General features: G+C 41.6%; 1 protein-coding gene across 1 annotated transcript; it reads right to left on the bottom strand.

The window, feature by feature from the left end:
• Positions 1 to 12,662: 12,662 nt before the first annotated feature.
• fnta (farnesyltransferase, CAAX box, subunit alpha) lies at positions 12,663 to 20,631 on the bottom strand. Its single transcript, XM_028009517.1, has 9 exons — positions 20,434 to 20,631; positions 19,941 to 20,026; positions 19,009 to 19,123; positions 18,061 to 18,165; positions 16,015 to 16,141; positions 15,709 to 15,857; positions 13,896 to 13,958; positions 13,420 to 13,609; positions 12,663 to 13,308 (listed from the first exon to the last, which is right to left on the bottom strand). The coding sequence occupies exons 1-9, from the start codon at positions 20,559 to 20,561 to the stop codon at positions 13,165 to 13,167; spliced, it is 1,107 nt and encodes a 368-aa protein (XP_027865318.1). The 5' UTR covers positions 20,562 to 20,631; the 3' UTR covers positions 12,663 to 13,164.
• Positions 20,632 to 21,694: the final 1,063 nt, after the last annotated feature.

Genomic DNA, 21,694 nt, shown 5'->3' with positions numbered 1-21,694 from the left:
GCAACAGTTAGAGGATCCAGCAGCCGACTGGAGCCGGACCGAGGCTTTGAGCTGTCCGCGGCCTTCTGTCCCGCTTGCTAAACTCCTCCACATCTTCCCCTAGAGTGAGCATGCTGACAGCGTAGATACAAAAGGGAAGAAAAAAAAGAAACAAACTATCCCCTGGGATTTTATTTAAGCGATTTAATAGAATTGTGTGGGCGGGCCTACAGTATCTGCAGTTTGTTTTCTCTCTTCAGAGTCCAAATGGCCTTGGCACCGGTGAAGACAGGACCTCAAGAATTGCATTACGGTCTTTTCATTTCAGAAGGACACACGGTGTGAGTCACCCACAGCCAGCGCTGTAACGCCAAGCACAGGCTCACAACCCACAGTCTAAAAGCCAAATGTTTGAGCGTGAAAACCTTTGGTTCATAATGTTAGCGCAGACAGATGAAAGGGGAGCTCCACTAACTCTGAGGCCTCATAGTCAACATTAAGTTTAAACATTTTGGTCTTTTGTCCATTGTTATGTTTGGTGCCCTGATGTAAGATTTGATTGTATAATTGCGCAAGTTGGAATTGCAAAATCAAATTAGCTTAATGGAAACACGGCAGTTTGGGAAAAAAGCTCAGGCTTTACGGTAAAAAGTTTTAACTCTAGGATGAGGTGGTTTATCAGCTGCATCGAAATTAGTGTATTTCACAAAACAGTTTTTTTTGGGGCGGGGGGTTGCATTACGTGAGCAACAACCGGATGGTACCACTAGCAGAAAGGACGAAGGAAGACAACAGGAAGTGGTTGGAGGATGACGGAGCATGTTTTCTTTTTTATTACTTATTGAGTGAAAAAACTTATTCATGTGTGATTTTAATTGTTTCTTATTTAATGGAAACGCCACAATTTTCACATTTGGTTTTGTTTGTCATTAGCAGAACATCAACAAAGTTTTGCACACATTTGTAACGGAAATGCAGTGACTATCAGGCCATATAGCAACCAAAACACAGACAGGTGTTAAGTACGATAATAGATAGCAAACTTATGTCAACTGCTTGAGGCACCCAGATACACATCAGTGGTGTGTAACGCCCTTTTGATTTTATGCTATTTTCAAGCATTCTAACTATTGAGAAAACTACCCTCAGTTGAAGTCCAGTGCTTTTGCGGGGTGCTGTGCTAGAGGGGGCGCCAAAGCAACTCCTGAAAAATTACTTCTAGTCAGCATTCTCTGTTTCTGTGCCTATGATGTGTCCACCTCAGGAAGTATGTGGTTTCTGTATTCTTGTTGTCTCTGACAAATTAAATGAATTTATCCTCTTTATAATCCTGTAAAATAAGCTTTGCTGCAGTTTCTCTTCTCATCATGAGCTGACCGTTTTCTATATTTCCTCTGTTTTGGTGCCTGAGAACATTACTACCCCAGCAACTGTGGACAGTCGAACTGCACACAGATGTCCAAAAAGATAGCAGACCCTCAGTGGGCGCCCAAATTTGTAGAGCAGACTAGAAACTATGAGTTTGTCTTAATCGACCACAGAGAAAGAGAGATAGAAGAGGAACAAGAAAAAACTCTGGAGAAAAGTTGAAACTTCAGATTGGCTTTCCCTGTCAGCAGGACAAGCCGAAGACGTGGGACTGGAGTAAGAAATGGTTAGGCGTGGTATTTTTTTCCTCCCAAAATTAACGTATTGTATAATTCCATGTAGTCAGTGTAAGTGCCCTCCATATGGTAACCCAAATTTGAGTCAATGCCCAGTTAATGTGCTGTAGCCCCAAGTCAAATCCTCATGGAGCCAACAGCCAACTTCTTGGCTGGGCAAAAGGTTTGAGAAGAACCAAAGTCACTGAAAGTCAAACATCTGAGAGGCAAAGAAAAAGAAAAACCAGTGTGTGGACATGTCACAATGCCCTTCCAACAGTTCAGGTCAGTGGACACTGCTCTTCTTTGTTTCAGGACAGAAATTAAACTGGGTAGCTTTTGAATCCTTCCCAAACTCTTGAAAGTCTTCAGGATGAGTCCCCTGATCTGTGAAGGGACTCCACGGTGAGACGCGCTGGCAGGACACCCAGGACTGTCGTGGTTGTCATTTCGCTGCGTCTCAACGTGAAAAATTAGCCAAAAGATTTGACTGCGCCCATCAGAAAAATTACAGCAGAGACAAACCTCTCACTTCCATTTATCACAATGAGCCACCTCATTGACTATAGCGGTACAGCTGCCAGTGAGTCCGAGAGCCACTCTAATTAGGTCATTACTGCTTTGCATAGGTTTGCAGATAAGAAGCGGTGAATGACAAACTGATGATCTGCTGATGGATCTGCAGTCCTGCTGGCTTGTGACGGGCGGAGGCGGGAGGGTTGGGGGTCTCTGTCGGCGTTGGTCGGTCCGCTGATGTCGCCACAATCAGCAGCAACGGTGCCACCGTTCAGCAAGGGAGGAAACACAAATCTGAGTTTTGAAGGAGGCAACGGATCCAAACCTGATTTTACATTTGAAAGGATTCGACTTTGTGAATCCTTTAGTGACTAGGGGTGAATTCACACCTGCTCTGTTTAGTCCGCTTTAATCAAACTCTAATTTGTCTGGTTTAAGTCTAGTTTGTTTGGGGAGGGTGTGAACGCACAATCGGACTCTGATGTGAAACTCTCGTCTGCCTGAAAACCTCCGTCTGGGTCCAGTTAAAGTGAACTCTAATGTGGTCCGAATGCATATGTGAACGCATCTGGACCAGAGGCCGCTCCCAAAACAAAAAGGCGGACTGCAGCACAAGGCATTCTGGGTAAAATACAACCAAAACAAACATGCTAACAGGAGAAATGGCTTGTGGTCTTTTACCAAAGACTAAAGAGAAATCCTACCACCTCTAAATCCTGACGCTAATCCACTTTTGTTTACATTTTGTGAAGAAGGAAGTGTCAGTGTCTTCTTCAGTGTTTTTCATGTCATTTCCTTCTGTAGTTCTTGGTGCAGCGCCATCACAGGTGAGGAGGGGAACAGGTTTTTCGAAGGGTTTTTGTTTGATTGACACAGTGCAGCACGAAAGTGAAACTCACCAACTGAAAATGTGACAAATGTTGCATTTTTTTACTCCCCAATTGAGCTCAGTCTACCGGCTTTTCATGTGGGGGAAAGAAGCCTAACTGTGATTAAGAGCTGTGCGAATTACATTGTCTAAGAGAATAACCTGCGTTAACCTGCAGCAGTCGCAGGTCACACAGAGAGCATTTCAGTCCCGATGTGACGCACCGCGTTAAATTGCCTGAACAAATCTGATGAAGCAGAAGTTGTTAACAGCATATGTCTTTCATCGGGACACAAACACGTCCCCGCTCTCCTGCGTAACGCAGGCAATTTACTCGTCATGGTCACAAACCTGGAAGACGGTGTTACTGAGGAGGAAAGTAATTCCCATCCTCACGGGCGAGATCGTCCCTCGCACACACGGCGCTCGGTGAGCAGAACGAGCCGAAGCCGGCTTCATTTTAATGTGCAGAACACTCTTTGAACCAGACGATATGTTTTTAATTTGTTTGTTTTTTTAACACCAGGTGGGATTTAGGAAGAAAAAGAAAAGTGTCCTCAAGTCAGACTTCCTGGCAAAGAAGTGAAATCCTCCTAGAAGCAGCGTTGGAAATATAAATCACAGTACGTATCTGTGGAGCTTGTTGCTTCCGCCGTGCCAAAAAGCCAGCTGCCACGGCAACCGGACTGTTGTGTGGTGGCGGTGACGGGTCGGACGGACCGTAAAACCTCGTTTAGATTCCATGAATATTAAAAAGTCTGGACCGGCTTTCTGCAGGGCTGGGACGGGAGTTCAACAACGTTCTTCCTGAAGGCAGAGAGACGTAGAATCAATACGGAGTCTGACTGGACCAGACTGGAGGACCAGGGGTCAGAACCTGGGTCACAATTTAGATGAAGCTTAGGGGGCAGTAGCTCAGGGCACTGGGTTTTGGGGGGACGGCCTCATTGATTTGTTTTGTGGTCAACAGATGCTTTCCATACATTGTGCTTTAAAGCCCATGTGTATTTGTTTAAATTGTATTTTACTGTATTTCTTTTTTTTTTTAATGTATAAATGTTTGAGTCTTGTGTTTTTATAGGACTATCGATGGAAATGAGCATTTTTGCTAAATCCAGTATATTGTACATTCAGTAATTTGCACTGTCTTAATTAAATCAATCAATTTGATTTTGGTGAAGACAAATGAGTATTTGAACAATATGACATCATAACTTTGTGTCTATCCTAAGGTAGACACATATACAGTTGTGTATATATATATATATATATATATATATATACACAACTGAAGTTAACATAATTACTTGATTGTGCTATAAAACAAATAATACTGCTCCTTTAAAAGTGCATTTTAGTGATTGCAACAACAAAAACAGGCCTGTGATTGTAATGAAAATATTTTGCTTTCTTTTCTTCTGCATGGATGAAGCCGTTCCAAGGAGGGATGCTGATCACTTCGCTCAGTGCCGCTCTGGGTTTTCCTACATCTTTTCAGTAAAAGCAGAACCATCTGACATCTCCACTAATGCTTAGGACGCCCTGTCAAGCTGATATTGTGTTCACATGAAAAAGAAATGTGTGTGGGGTCGGGAGCCATACCCAGAGGCCCACAGTCTACTAGATCCGGCCCTGGTCAGAACCAGGTTTAAATAAGGTGGTCAGAATTTAAAGATCTACCGAGTCATAGAGATTTTGCTCGATGAACAGGTAGCTAAAAACGACTGCGTGTAGCTGCATCGATAGCACAAACTCGCTAAAATTCATCTCATAATGACTGCTGCTCTCAGAGGCCTGTTTTTAGTGGTTCGTCTGGATTTCCCTCCATTCACGTTTTGCGCTCATCAGCCTCATTCACGGTCCCTGCAGGTGGGTATTGTCATTTAAAAACAGGCCCAGTTAAAACGCCTGCAAAGAACGGAGGAGATCAGCAGCCATCATGGCCAAAAGAGCAGCAGCTAACAAACCAGACGGACTTTAACTTTGGAGTCACTAAGAAGAAATTAACTAGATATGTGCCAAAAACGCAAATATCTGAGGAGTTAAATAGTGTTAATTTGTCAATGAAGTGTTTGGAGTTTGTTTTGCTGCCCCCAACTGACCGAAAGGAGACATGCAACCTGTTTAGGTGACGATGCTCGTCATGGTTCATAAAAGTACTGCAGCAAACATTTCAAAGATTTGATCTCATCTCTGCTTGGATGAGATCAATATGTAACGTTTTTGCAGAGGAAATTTGAACATCTCAGTGAAAATCCTCTTCATTTGTTATGAACAGCGCTTCACTATTTGTCAGATGTAAAAAAAAAAAAAAAGAAAAAATGTGTGCGAGGTTATGTTGCTCTTGTTTCACTATGTGATGTAATGGATTTTTCTGCATACATCATACAACCAGAGCCATGATAGACTGGTGTTAGAATGGCCCAGTCAAAGCTCAGAGCTCAATGTAATTAGGGTAAACTGTGGCTAAACTTTGAATACGGCTGAGTTGGAGCTATTTTGCAACGAATGATGGGTGAAAACTGTTAGAAACAAACCTCAACAGCATCTATTATTGATATTGATCAGTTTTTCTCCTTCTTGTTTTGCAATCAAGCACTATTTTTGTGCTGATCTATCAAATCAAAAATTCTCCTAAAAGGTTATAACATGACAAAATGTGAAAACATTCAAATGATCCAAATACTTTTGAAAGTTAATGCCTTTCACTTTAACTCCTAACCTCTATATTGTAGGGTTTTAAAAAAAATTATTATTTTATGTCGTTTCTGTAGAATTACTTTGAGACACAAAACTCTCAATTAGCTCATTTACAACCAAAGAAGCAGGTAGGCAAAAAAAAAACAACACAATTTAAGCAACGATATCATCCCTTGCCATAGCAACAAGTCTTCATTTCCTGCCTAACTCACTTTATATTGTTAAGCTTTTTTAAAAAAAAAAAAAATTCAATTTGGGAAAAAAAAGCAATTAGCCGTCATCCCTCAGGTACAGACTGTCTGGTCAGTGGAAGGGAAAGAAAACAAAACAAAAACAAAGGGCGATTTTCAGGACGTCTTTAAGCGAATTATGTATTCTGTCCAAACTGCGTGCTTTAACGTTCACTTCAAACTTTGTTCCCGTTTCCTTCCGGAGCAGTGAAGATGGTAATGATGATGATCAGACCATTAGGACGACTCATCAGTGGGGAGGAAGAGGGGGAAATAAAAGGCCACGTAATGATAATGAACTTGTGCGAGGTCACGGCACAGTGAACGGGAAGGTTTCAGCCGCAGGGTCACGACTGAGGCGCGTTAAAAGACACAAATAAACTAACAAGACCGGCTTACTTCACCACACGGGTTCTGTTGGGCCGGGATTCCTCATTGGTGGCTAAATTATGTCATCTCCACATAGACAGCGGAATACGTCTGGATGAAGAGGGAGCGGATCACCAGTGTTGTATAGTAACGAAGTAAAAATACTTCACTACTTTACTTAAGTATATTTTGGAGTACTTCATACTTTCCTGGAGTATGAAAATTTTTGATGACTTTCACTTTTACTTCACTATATTTCCGAACTTAATTGCGTACTTTTACTCCGATACATTTTCAATGTGTGGTTTAGTTACTCATTACAAAAAAGCGCGAGAGAGAAACAAAGTGTTTTGACCCACCTACTGATTAGCAAGTAGCAAGCAGGCTACCAAACAAAGTCCGTAGCCTGCTTGCCTGGGCTTGTTCATCACCACCAATAGGATACACCTGTTTCGCTTCTCCCATTAAACACAAAGCAAGTCTCGCAATCAGCAGCAGTCACATAGAGGAGGAGACGGAGACCACAACGACTGCAACTACGTCGGACACGGCTCCAGGGGAACCACCAGCTGGTGATGAGAGCCCCTGGCCTTATTTAAACACAATATACTCTTTCGTGGGTGTTAAAGATTCGTCGTACCGCATGCAGTTTATGTTATTCCTGCCCGAAGATGTGGAAATCCTATCTTACAAAAACTCCCCGTCCAACTTGAAGAAACACATCGAGGTAACGTCTTATGAAATGGTTATAATCCTCCTGTTTCAGTAACTATAGCTTGGTCACTAGACACTACTGTATTGTGAAATCTTGACCATAAATGAACTTTGTTTGGCATTGTTTCAGTTCCATACATGGTGTTTTTAGCTTAGGCCTAATGTTGACTGTATCAGGCTACCTAGACTCCTCTGTTCAAGGGGGGCAGAAGCCATAGCGATAGCAATTTAGACTCAATTTAACGAATATAGGAAAGGCATGCAAGTTCAGAACCAGGTTTACAGATGCCAATAAGCTGCATTTCCCTCCCAATTCTTTTTTTCTTTTGCATAATGACCAGTTGTGTGCACCACCTACTGACTGTAGGATTGACTGATTCACTGATTTGTGAAGTAGAGTAATCGTAACAGCTCTTTTTCTTCATGTTGGCCGCATTTTCTGTACTATTTATTTTTCTCATTTTCAGCACTGACCTTACTTAAAGGGAAAACTTAAGGCTTACAAAAACTTTGTATTTTCTGTCCTGGAGGGTATACTAAGAAGCTGGTTCAGTTGTAAAGCAGGTTAAGTTAACCTTGTGCTATAGGTAAAGCACCTAATTTTCTTAACTAAATGATGCCTGCAGGTATATCTATTAGCAGGTTTAATTTTGCCTGCACTTGGTTGGGTACATTATTTTAAGTGTATTTGACAAGTTTACCAAAATATAAAAAATGTCATTCAAACTGCATTTGCCTTGTTTTACTTTTTACTTGTACTTTTCATTACATTACTTGAGTACATCCATTTTTACAGTACTTTCCATACTTAAGTACAAGAAGTTTCAGATACTTTAAGACTTTAACTCAAGTAACATTTCAGTCAGTGACTTCGACTTTTACCAAAGTCATATTTTGGAGAGGTACTTGTACTTTTACTTGACTCTGAGATTTCAGTACTTTATACAACACTGCGGATCACAGTGGAAGCTGTCGCAGCTTCGTTGCCGTCATTTGAAAACCTTTTTGGCACATGACGACAGTTTGTGTGTTTTATTGTTGGCTTTGCGTAATGGATCAACACAAAGTGGCGTACAGTTGTGAAGTGGAAGGAAATGCCACTGTTTGCAAAACAAACTTTTGTAAAATAGTGTGTATTCAGCTCACACGCACACACACACACACTTCTCCCAATTTGTTGTTAGAACCATTTTTCTGTAATTATAGCCATAGGTAATCTTTCCTGCCATAACTCTGTACATTAACTGAGTCTAATTGTTGCTGGATACAGCTCACTCTAATTGCTCCATTTGCACAAAAATATTTAAATATATTCCTAGATGACTATTTAATTTAGTAGAAATAGACACTATTTATATATATTTTCTTAATATTATTATTATTTATAATTTATGTTTAGCATGCTATATTTTCTGTTTTCTGTATATTGTGCTGCTGCCCAATAACGTCCTAATTCTGGAATTAGGAAAGTGCATCCTAGGTTAGCTCATGTTAGCTTAGCTGAATTCACTTTGAGATGTGTTTCTGTTGGCTGTCTACAGCTAGAGACTGAAATACTTGCCTCAGTGTCTGTGAACATGCCACATATGCTCAATTTAGCTTAACTTAGCTTAGTTTAAGGAATTTTGGAATACACCTCCGTCAGCTATCTAGAGTCTGAAATATTTGTGTTTGTGATCATGCCACATAGTATCATTTTATCTTAGCTTAATTTAGCCTAGCTAATTCATTCAACATGGTTTCATTGTTGCTGAGTGAATTTTGGCGTACATCTCTGTCAGCTAGCTACATGTAGAGACTCAAATATTTGCCTCAGTGTTTTGTGAACTTCTTAGCTTAGCTTAGCTTAGCCTAATGAATTTTGGGATTCAGCTCTGGTAGCCATCTACAGCTGGAGACTGAAATGTTTTGTGAAGATGCCACACATTCTCAACTGGATTTGACTGGGACATTCTAACACCATGTTTCTCTCTAAACCCTTCACTTGTAGCTTTGGCTGTACATTGGTTTCTTGTCCGGCTGGAAGCTGAAGCTCCACTCCGTTCTCCAGACTTGTTCAGCCTCAACCTGGTTTTCTCCCAGGATTGTCCAGGATGTGGCTCCTCCTGTCACCTCTGACCGGCTTCCTCTGCACCAACGCGTTCCCATAGAATAATGCTGCCATCGCCATGGTTCGCGATCGAAATGGTCTTCAGGGTAATGTGCAGTACGTTTTCTTTGACACGTAACATTTAGTTTGTAGTCCAAAATTTCACGTTTTGTTTTTCTATGACATGTTTTCAGTGTTTGGCTTCTGGTGGCATGCAGTGAAAGACAGAACTAAACAGTGCATTTGTATTTATTGATGATGGACTCATCGGCGATGGATATGCAGGTGTCCAGGGAGACATGTCACATACAGAAATATAGATGTGCTAAAAGAAAATAGCATATGCAACCATTTCCAAAATCAGTGAAAAATAGATTATCCTATCACCCCGAAAATCTTTTTTTTTCTTCTTTTTTGTAATCTTGCTGCAGTGAAGGTGAAATTGGAGGTTTTCCACCTCACTCACACACCGTTGTTATGAACGATGCCCTCTGGTGCCTGAGGGCCGATGTTCAGCTTGTTCCTGCTCTTAAAAGGGAATTAGAAATGAGCTCAATCAACTTGATCCCTGAAACCTGAGGATCTGAGCAAGGGCCCCGTGTTTCAACAGGTTCACCTCGACCGTCATGGCAGCACAGCGGCGCTGCAGGGCCGTTTTATACGCCACACACCACCGACCCTTTACGTAGATGGACGTGTGGGCTTTACGGGATTGTTCTGGGGAGACGGACTGAAGAGGGAAGCTGGGTCCCGGCCCTGCTCTGCCTGTGAACTGGAAGCAATCGTTTCCAGCCCCTCTGACAATCGCTGGAGCGTCAAACCTTCAGATCCTTTTTCCTACAATAACTTGATTTTTTTTCTCTTATCTTTCTCTCCCCCCCTCAAGACTCAAAGCTCAGACAGAAGTAAGGCCTCCTGCATCTGATGAAAGCCTTTCAAAGCAACTCTTTGTGTTTTTTTTTTATTTACTCACTTCATTGTGCTGCTCAAAGCTAACACGCTGCTTTCTCTCCAAACAAACAGTCCTTTAAAGTAGACCCATTAAAAATACTGAAATATATTTATTGAAGACAATGTTGCATTTAATTAAATTGATTATATATATATATATATATATATATATATATAAATATACTGCTCAAAAAAATAAAGGGAACACTTAAACAACACAATATAACTCCAAGTAAATCAAACTTCTGTGAAATCAAACTGTCCACTTAGGAAGCAACACTGATTGACAATCAATTTCACCTGCTGTTGTGCAAATGGAATAGACAACAGGTGGAAATTATTGGCAATTAGCAAGACACACTCAATAAAGGAGTGGTTCTGCAGTTGGGACCACAGACCACTTCTCAGTACCTATGCTGTCTGGCTGATGTTTTGGTCAGTTTTGAATGTTGGTGGTGCTTTCACACTCGTGGTAGCATGAGACGGACTCCACAACCCACACAAGTGGCTCAGGTAGTGCAGCTCATCCAGGATGGCACATCAATGCGAGCTGTGGCAAGAAGGTTTGCTGTGTCTGTCAGCGTAGTGTCCAGAGGCTGGAGGCGCTACCAGGAGACAGGCCAGTACACCAGGAGACGTGGAGGAGGCCGTAGGACGGCAACAACCCAGCAGCAGGACCGCTACCTCCGCCTTTGTGCAAGGAGGAGCAATGCCAGAGCCCTGCAAAATGACCTCCAGCAGGCAACAAATGTGCATGTGTCTGCACAAACGGCTAGAAACCGACTCCATGAGGATGGTATGAGGGCCCGACGTCCACAGATGGGGGTTGTGCTCACAGCCCAACACCATGAAGGACGCTTGGCATTTGCCAGAGAACACCAGGATTGGCAAATTTGCCACTGGCGCCTTGTGCTCTTCACAGATGAAAGCAGGTTCACACTGAGCACATGTGACAGACGTGACAGAGTCTGGAGACGCCGTGGAGAGCGGTCTGCTGCCTGCAACATCCTTCAGCATGACCGGTTTGGCAGTGGGTCAGTAATGGTGTGGGGTGGCATTTCTTTGGAGGGCCGCACAGCCCTCCATGTGCTCACCAGAGGTAGCCTGACTGCCATTAGGTACCGAGATGAGATCCTCAGACCCCTTGTGAGACCATATGCTGGTGCGGTTGGCCCTGGGTTAGGGTCACGCTTAATGAGGTGCAGCAGGTGTCGCTTCTTGTTTAATAAAAATGTAAGTGTAACCTAAACCGACACTGGCATGTCAGCCTTGATTGTGTGTCATGGTGTTTTTTTGCTTTTCTTTTAAGAGTCAGGTGCAGCTGGGAACCCGAAGCCTAAAACGTAATATCCTGCTGTTTAAAAAAAAAAAAGAAGAAGAAAGAAAGAAAAGAAATAATTTCGAGTTGACTTTTCATTCAGTAATTCAAGTGCCAGGCAGTTTTCATGCTCGGTCCTGTCACAAACACCGGTGACGTGAACTCTCCAATAACTCGATCCTCCACACCGAGAAGATGGAGGGAATGGCGAGTAGCCTTACAGAAGACATAATTACACACTGCTGGGATGCAGAAAATGAAAAGAGGGGTGGATTGGGCTGTAGTGTCAGCAGAAGTAGGAGCAGCTGCATCTAGTGGAGTAAATCCATTTCCAAGCTCGGAGGGAGTCCAGGAAGTGAAGCTGTCGGTCCGTGTGCAGCAGCAGCAGCAGGACCCGCAGGGCCCGCAGGACCCGCAGGGGCTCCAGGTTCGCTTTTCTCCTGGCGGCACGGAGCAAAGCCTGTCCAAGAAATTTTAAACAAGTTAAACACTTAAGACTTTTTAAATACCACTTTGAATTAAATTTAAGATTAAAAAGATATAAATGTACAAAAAACGAACGTCGTCCAGCAAACTGGTGATACATTTACACCCACATGGCTAGCTAGTTAGCCGTAGCCTTGTGTGTCCTTTGGAGTAATTTTGTTATGAGTTATTTGGGCTCATTTCCGACGTCATGTTATATTGTATCATTTGGACTCATTATTGACGTCATGCTGTCTCCTTTGGACTCATTGTATTCTCATTTCGGACGTCATGCTAGACGCTAGCTCGTTTGGGCTAATTTTTTACGTCATACTGTATACTACTTGTGTTTGGACTCACGTAATACCATGGCTCGTTTGACCTCATTTTCTAAGTTTTGTTTGGACTAACTTTTGACGTAATGCGTCACTTGATATAATTTTCTACGTCATGTTATTCCATGGCCCTAAATGACACTAAAAATGAGCTCAAAGACACTTTATGTAGCAATTTCAGGGCTGCCTCAGTGTCCACCTTTCTGGACTCATTGAGTGCACAACTTAAAAACGCTGTTTACAGATTATATTAGTGGAATGTTGAGTGGTAAAAAAAAAACCCCAAAAAACTGTAGTTGCTATAAAAAAAAAACCTACAAAAACAGAAATAACCAGACACCAGAGCAAACAATACAGATTAGCTTCCTTAACACGTCAGCAGTCACAGGCTGATATTAGCCTCCATCCCATAATGCATCAATTGCTGAATTTGACTTCCGATTGATATTTTAAATTATTGCAACACGATAAATCAATGATCAGAATCCAGCAGCACAGTAGTGTTTTATTGCTCAGCTGCTTTATTGTCACAGAAGGAAAAGGTTCTGCTAACAACTGTCAGTATTTTAACTCAAGTTATGTTTAAACATGACCTACCCTTCCACTCACACTAAATCTTCCACATTAGTTTGCAAAGTAGCAGCCAAGTTAAAGTCCCGTTTGTGTTTTCTGCCACCGACTTATCGCCCGTTATCAACCCTCTGAGCTGTAGCTTGGATGCTGTTGTGCTAACAAAAGCAAAGAGTCCTTTCACACACATAATATGTGTAATGATATTTAAAAAAAAATAACTGAACTTCTTTAAACTGTTTCAGATGAAATAAGCAAGAACAGGGGAGTTAATATTTATACGGAGTATACATTCTTCTAAGTGACGACATGTTTACTCCAAGACTGAAGGGATTTACAGAAGACTTTACAGCGATATCAAACTCCATGTGTTGGTTAATGTTAATGGAACATGGAGGGGAGTGTTAACGTGGAGCTCTAGCTGGCCTCCTGGGTGTCGGCCGGCTTGGTTTCCTCATTCGAAGGGCCGTCTCCTCCATATTTGTTCTTTAGTGAACGTCCCAAAAACTGCCAGTACTCCTTACGAATGGTGTCCTTCTCCTGGGCCAGAAGCTCGCAGATCTTAGCGGGAAGACAAACACGAGACGGAAGAAACATGAATCGACTGCAGCTTCAGAAATTGATTAAATAAACAAAAAGTGCTAATTTCTCAAAGTGTCAACAAGTGCTCACTTCCAGAGCCTTTTTTAACGTCTCCTTATGTTCCTGCTCCAGATTTTCCTTTTGGAAGCTGGACTCCAAAGCGTCTTCGTAGCAATCGAAGAGGAAAGCGAGGAGGTAGGGCGAGCAGTGCGTCTCTTTCAGCTCCAAGATCTTTTCCAGCAGGCCCGGCTGAGATGAGAGGCCTCTGTCCTGCAGCATCCTGATGGGAACAACAAACAAAAAAAAGGTGGAAAAAAAAAAAAAATATATATATATATATATATATAAAAAGAAGAAACAGCACCTCAGAGCCTCTACATTTTTAATAACTGAATCACAACCGTGTCAGCGGGCTCCTGCTGCACGCTTAAACATTCCTGTCCTCCACACTGAAAGGGACCAATTCATTCTTAAACTGGAGAAAACCAGAAAAAAAAAAAAAAAAAAAACTGTTCCCTTTCAGGGTTTCCAGGAAGTTAAATCTAACGTTAAATCTCACTTCTCACCCTTTCAAATAATTCCAGGCGCTTTCGTTGTGAGGAGCCTTCCTGATCTGGTTCAGACAATACCTAACACAAAGAGAAGAAGGCATGAAAATGAATGAAGGCTGAAAGATTCACACAGTGGAACAAACGCTGCATGCATTATTTGACAGCAAACACCAGGAATGTTTGGGATTTCTCAAACAGGAAGACATGCCAACAGCTGTTCTCATGTCGTTTTTTGTCTGGGAACCATTTTCAAATCCTTGTGCTGTTTTCTCCTCCACTCAGACCTGTGGATCTTAATGGCTTTAGCTAAAAATGCAAGAGAATTTAGAAATGTTTTATAACGCAACTGCAATTTGATAAATACTAATTTTGGAAGTTTTTCTGAAGTGTTTTCATGCAATATATTAGAGAAGAGAATCTTGTAGCATCTAGTGATTTGATTCTGACTTCTAGGTTCACAATTCGGTTCTGAAACAATGTTTGATTCCACAACCAGTTTTTTTAATTCAAATGTTTAAGAGATTCTGTTTAAATGATGTGACTGACGAGAGAAAACAACAGAGTATTTATTTAAATGGTTCTTTACTGTAATAAATCCCATAAGTTTACATTTCAAACAAAAATCTGTTTTGCTTCTGTTACTTAAATTATGTATGAGGTTAGCCTGGATTTTTCCTTATTAATCAGAATATAATTTTACAAAAAAAAAAAAATTAAATCAAACAGAATAAAATCGATTCAGAATTCCCAGGACAAGGACTTATGATTCGCTATAGAATTGATTTTTTTTTTTTTTTTCCATATATGAATAAAACACTAGTAGTGTGGGAAATATTCTTTTAGTCAAGTCTTTTTTTTTTGTCAATATGTTGTAAACATGATTTTTATAAAAGTCATTCTCTATGACACACTTGTCAAACTCCAGTCCTGGGGGGCCGCAGTCCTGCAACTTTTAGATGTGCCTCTGCTGCACCACCTGAATAGAATAATTAGGTCATTAAGGCTCTGGAGAACTGATCTATACAAGGAGGAAAATAAGCCATTTCATTCCAGTGTTTTGTACCTGGGGTAAATCTAAAAACTGCAGCACAGTTTGAGGACTAGAGTTTGACAGTCCTCAAAACTGTCAAACTTTGAGGACTGACCTAACCAAAAAGGTTAGTTAGGCCTTAACTAACCTTTTCAGTTAAGGTCTATGACCCTTAACTAAAAACAATGTATAAAGTCAAAGAGAAAACGGTTCGCTAATTTAGAAATCTGAATAGATTTCCTATAAAACAGACTAAACTCAGGCCGCTTTGTTTTGAAGTGTAATGCTGCTTTGCAGATTTAAAATTGGTTTTAGCTGATCAAAGGTAAAAAATGTTCCTAAGGTCTCTCTGAATCATAAAATAAAAACCTCATATTAATTTTTTTTTTTACCCCAATAAAATTCATTAACTCATTATGTTGCTACTTTACAAATATTTGCACTAATTTGTGACAGTAAACATTACTTTTTGTTACTCGCCATGTCGCTCTACCACTCTGCTGCCTCGGCCTTCAGGAAGACTTCACATCAAGTAAAGTTGAGGCAGCAGAGTGGTAGAAGTAAGAAATACTGCCACCTGCAGGTCAGAGTTAGCCACCTAAACTATTCTTGACAATTTCTCTGAAAAATGTGCAGTTCAATTAATCTGTTGATTTTGCACAAGAAACTGTATAACATATCAAAGCTTGTTTTTGTAACATGACTAACTGTAGAAAAGAAAAGCTCAAGGAGTATGGATACTTTTATTAGGTACTATTTTTAAAAGAAAACAAAAATATATATTTTTTAAATGCTTACTGTATCTCTCTCTGCACGATGGCCGGGTCAGAGAAGCCTGTGGTGTGAGAAATGACAAAGTGCCTCTGGTTCCACGCCGAGTTGTTCCGCACGTCTTCATCCAGAAGATTCTCCACGAAGTCCAGCTCGTTGTCCCACAGCTTGTACTCCTGAAGGTCAAGCACAAAGAAACGACGTCAGACATGGAGCCCCAACAGACACACCGTCACACCCCAAACTTTAACAGAAAAAAAAAAAAACAAGAGAGGAGAAAAGATTCCCTCTGAAGCTTTGTGAGGCGAAGGAAGGATGAGGAGCGCCGCTGACCTGGATGACCCACTGCCTGTGCTGCCAGGCGTGGTAGTTCTTGGCATCCTGGCTGAGGACGTCTGCGATGAACTGCAGCTCCGCTGAGGGGTCGTTCAGCCACTCCACCACCATGCGCCTGTGATGCCTGGACAGGAAGTCAGAAAACACGCAAATACGGGGTCTTAAGGACTCCTGATTTCTATAAATGGATTCATTTTCCAATAATTCTGGTTTTTCTTTTCATCCCTCGTTAGTCATTTTATCTCACTGCAACAACAACAAAAAAAAATCCAAATAAAATCAAAACATCTGTTTTGCTCCAAATATAGTGGGGTCACACTCTTAAGCCTCCCTGGCAAGGTCTATTCAGGGGTCCTGGAGAGGAGGGTCCGTCCTGAATCCGGATAGTCGAACCTCGGATTCAGGAAGAGCAGTGTGGTTTTCGTCCTGGTCGTGGAACACTGGACCAGCTCTACACCCTCAGCAGGGTCCTGGAGGGTTCTGGGAGTTCGCCCAACCAGTCTACATGTGTTTTGTGCACTTGGAGAAGGCGTTCGACCGTGTCCCTTGGGGAGCCCTGTGGGGGGTTCTCCGAGAGTATGGGGTACCGGGCCCTTTGATACGGGCTGTCAGGTCCCTGAATGACCGGTGTCAGAGTCTGGTCTGCATTGCCGGCAGTAAGTCGGGCTCGTTTCCGGTGAGAGTTGGACTCCGCCAGGGCTGCCCTTTGTCACCGATTCTGTTCATTACTTTCATGGACAGAATTTCTAGGCGCAGCCAAGGTGTTGAGGGGATCCGATTTGGTGGCTTTGGGATCTCGTCTCTGCTTTTGCAGACGATGTGGTCCTTTTGGCTTCATCGGGTCGTGATCTGCAGCTCTCGCTGGAACGGTTCGCAGCCGAGTGTGAAGCGGCCAGGATGAGGATCAGTGCCTAAAATCCGAGGCCATGGTCTTGAGCCGGAAAAGGGTAGAGTGCCTTCTCCGGGTCAGGGGGGGTGTCCTGCCCCAAGTGGAGGAGTTCAAGTATCTCGGGATCTTGTTCACGAATGGGGGAAGAAGGGAGCGGGAGATCGACAGGCGGATTGGCGCAGCATCTGCCGTGAAGCGGGCACTGTACCGGTCCGTCGTGGTGAAGAGAGAGCTGAGCCAAAAAGCAAAGTTCTCGATTTACCGGTCGATCTACGTTCCCACCCTCATCTATGGTCATGAGCTTTGGGTCATGACCGAAAGAACGAGATCGCAGATACAAGCGGCCGAAATGGGTTTTCTCTGTAGGGTGGCTGGGCTCTCCCTTAGAGATAGGGTGAGAAACTCAGTCATCCGGGAGGGACTCAGAGTAGAGCTGCTGCTCCTTCACATCGAGAGGAGCCAGTTGAGGTGGCTCGGGCATCTGGTCAGGATGCCTCCTGGACGCCTCCCTGGTGAGGTGTTCCGGGCACGTCCCACCGGGAGGAGGCCCCGGGGAAGACCCAGGACACGCTGGAGGGACTATGTCTCTCGGCTGGCCTGGGAACGCCTCGGGATTCCCCTGGAAGAGCTAGAAGAAGTGGCTGGGGAGAGGGAAGTCTGGGCCTCCCTTCTGAAGCTGCTACCCCCGTGACCCGACCCGGATAAAGCGGAAGAAAATGGATGAATGGATGGATGTTTTGTTATGAACCTCAATTCTAAAAATCAAGATGAAGTAAAAATAACAAAGATGTATAGAGTAAGCCCATGTTTTGACTCTCCTCTAATTTTTACGTCTTTAAATTGCTGGAATGGAGATTGTGATTAGCAACGCACCAATATGAACATTTGGTCCGATACTGATGTCCGATTTTAATACTGCTGTTATGGCTAATAACCGATATCATACAATGTTTCTCTACTGTTTTGACACCTCTGCAAAGAAAACGACCAGAAACAAATGGTAACAAGATGAAAACAAATACTGGCTGTTAGCCAATTTATCGGACCAATACCGATATGTAAAAAAAAAATTAAAAAAAAGACAAATGTTGGACCGATACCGATGTTAGTGATATTGTGCGCGACTTGTTGTGATCAGTGGAAACGCGGCTCACCAGACTTGGTAGTTCTTGGGCTGCTCCTCGATGATGTTGGTGATGTATTTCATCTCCTCCCTCAGGTCCTTGGACAGAGCTTGAAGCAGAACTCGCCTGTAGTGCCTGAACAGGAGCAGGTCCAGCGTTAGATCGCACCACAACCTCAGAACGTATCCGGAAACATTACACAGTCTGAGCTTTGATGCTTTTCCCAAACTCTAGCCTGTTGCTTTTTCCCTAAACATTTTAAATATTTGAGTGCAAAGCGTTTACTTTTATCACCTGTACATTTGATGACCGAACACTGAAGCTGGATTCTGACTGGGTAGTAGTCTTAAAGGGCCGTTTCACTGTTCTTGGCATCTTAACTAACGCAAATAAATTCTGTTTCAAAAATAATGAAAACCAATCTCAAATGTAAAGTGTATTAACTTCCAAACACAGAATATTTAGTGCATTTATAAGGTTGGGAAATATCCATAATAAAAACCAGAGTGAAACCCGTTTTCATCTTAGGCCGCCTCAAGAAAGTTTAAAGGGTTATGGGAGAAAAGAGTTTATAAAGTTCATAAACAAACTGTTGAAATATGAATAAATACCCGTCTCTGCATTGGATGAGATATTAAAATGAAAAAACTATTAAGCATCTTTTCAACTTGGTCCAATTTAGCAGAATACAAAGAATAAAACTATTGTGATTTGACTGATAAAATAACATTTAACTGCCAGCTTGAAGGTTCAATACCTAGGCCGTATTTGGCCCAATTCTAACACACAATATAAATTAAAGCCAGTTGAAAATTGTATACTTTAAAATTCTGAAATGGTAGAAACTCCTACCCCCAAAAAACAACTAAAAAAAGACTCTACACTGTATGTTTCCCTCGTTTTAAGCTCAGTAGTTAAACTTTTTTTGCTTTTATTCACTTTTTTAAACTGCCGTTGTCTCACAAGAGTGACGCTCACCACACTGTGTAGTTTGCTGCGTTCAGGTCAATGGCGTCGGCTGTCAGAGCGAAAGCCCTCTCGCTCTTTTCGTCCTTCTTTAGGAGCGCGCGGAAATAGTCATAAACATCAGCAACTGTTGGACAAAACACACGGTGACGAGTGGCGCGACGTTCAAATCCCATTACGTTCAGTCTCCAAAATGGAAACACAGAGAGTGCCGCATCACACTGCAAAAATGTTTCCCAGCGACTCACTTGAGGTTGATTTCAATCAGTTAGAATGTCACTGAAAAGTTTCAGTTCAAGTCCTTTCATTCAAAATGTGAAACTCATGTGGGTTTTTATTTATATTCATTTTTAAGGTTACAGCAAGCAGATGATTTTTTTTTAAAATCTAATAAGAATATTGAAATGAATAAAAAAAATATGGGTTTTAATGATGAAATAAATCTTTGTTTTGGAGCACGTCATTTTGGGGGGAAAAAAACAAAACATATACCAACGCACTCTAGTGTTTCCATAGTTCAGAGTGACGTCAGCCCACCTAAAAACTATTATTCTGTTTCACATGCGTGTTTTATAGTTTATATTTATTTCAACTTTGAATTTAGATTAACTTCCAAAAGCACTGAATAAATAAAAGTCCGGTTTTTTAAATATATGTATATTCTGTCACATTTGATTTTTTTTTTTTTTTTTTTTTTCGGAAAATGTGGGGGGGAAAGATTCATCAAAATCGGAAATCGAAATTTGGAAAAGTAAATCAAATCTGAGATCCTCCATCCTCCGCTAATTAGTTACTGCATATACTGTACAATGCACGGACATACTTTCCAGTGTAAATAATTATCTGTTATATAACAAGAGTTTCACTTTTTGAAGAACTCAACGTTTTGATGATATTCTAATCAGTGGAGATGCACTCCTGTGGTATCCTAGCAACCAGCTTACACTTGTCAGAGTAGGCGATCTTCACCACGGGATTTGGTCCGTCGTCTTGCGGAACAGGCTCCAGATCAGCCCACTCCTTCCGGTCTCTGAAAGATAAAAACACAGCACTGATCCAACTGCATACCTCAAATACCCCCGGAAACCAGCTTACCACAACGTTGAAAACTAAAGGAGGGCCACTAACAAAACTAGACTGACCGTCAGCGGAAACTGTCATTTCTTTTATTACCATGATCACTATTCGAGCATAAATAGAGGCAGAAATGCCAAACCAAAGCTGTTATATTAGCCTGTAGCGACTTAATTATTGTTACCGTCTGATAAATGACCATTAACATGATAAAATTATTATCACTACGACACTTAAAACACATTCATTCTTAAAGAAGTAATATGGAAAAAGTGGCGTCTCGAGAAACTTGTAAGAAACGCCTCCTTGCTAACGGAGTAGCTACTGAGGCTAGGTTAGCCAGCGACAAGACGGGAAAAGTACCTGTACAAAATGTATCGGGTTGGGTCGGCGCCATAATTGTCCCCTAAGTGGTCCCCGACCTCTGCATCCAGCTCTTTCTGCTCTTTAACCCCCAGAGGTTCACTGGAGGGCTCCTCAACAGTTGACATGGCTAACTTCTAGCTTTGTCTCAGCCAGAGCGCTGCTTCTTCAGGAAGGAGGACGCAGCTTCCGGTGCCTCTGCGGACGGTGGGAAATATCAGTTTCCTCCTCACCTGCAGGAAGAAAGTGTGAACATCCGCAGGTGCAACTGTATTTTGATAACATCGTGTGTAATTGTTGACCTAACACAGATATAACACGAAAAGATCAAAGGTTAACAACTACGGTTGGCTTGGACTTATTAGTCCAAACCAACATATTCTGTTTTACTCTAAATGCCACCATCTCCTTTATTTCATGGCAACAAAACTTTTTTTTTTTCTAGAAATTGTCCTAGTTTTGGTCGGATTTTATTTGAAATTCGTTTCTCATAATTTCACAACCGCTCACTTTTAAAACGAAACACTTTCGTCACAACTTTCAGACGGTTTGACAGAAAATCAATTAAAGTAGCCCACTCAGCAGGTTGACTGGCAGATTTATTTGACGATGGTGGTCATTGGTGCAAAATTAAATTGGTGCTCCAATCCAAATGTGCTATTTTCTATGATTATAAAACCGAAGATATTTTTATATGGGCTCAAACGAACTTCAGTCGAAATAATGAAATCTTTCTGCTCTGTTGTGGAAGATTATGAAATCTGGCCTGTTAACAATATCTGTGGTGTCAGTTTAATATCAAAAATCCTTCCTTTAATTGGCTCATTTGAAATATTATTTTCTGAGGAACAAAATTTTTAATTTTTTAATTGGCTGTACTTGAAATATAGACATAAATGCAATGCATAAAAATCTCATTTTGTAATTTAGTGAGATATTTTATTAGGCAAGTTATATCTTTTTGAATTTTCTGGGACATTTTAAAACGTAACCATTCTAAAAACGTTTTTATTCTATTTTATCAATTAAAACCATTTTTAAAAGTTCAGTGTTAAGAAAGTGTTGTAAAAAAACAAAAACTGTTTACAAGTTGATGATAAAATACGATTTAATAACTTTCTCATATGGTACGACCCGTCTGGTAAACAATGTTCATCCCTCGCTTAGCCGGGTTCTAACAACGTCGTGTACGAGGCGCACTTAAATGCACCATGAGCAGGGTCGTGCAGAGAACTTTGGAGGGGCGGGGGCTCAAAGTTAA

The sequence above is a fragment of the Xiphophorus couchianus genome, chromosome 23 (assembly GCF_001444195.1).
Source record: "Xiphophorus couchianus chromosome 23, X_couchianus-1.0, whole genome shotgun sequence".
NCBI classification, from domain to species: domain Eukaryota; kingdom Metazoa; phylum Chordata; class Actinopteri; order Cyprinodontiformes; family Poeciliidae; genus Xiphophorus; species Xiphophorus couchianus.
Note: the sequence above shows the minus strand (reverse complement) of the source record. Positions and strands in the feature narration are given on the sequence as shown.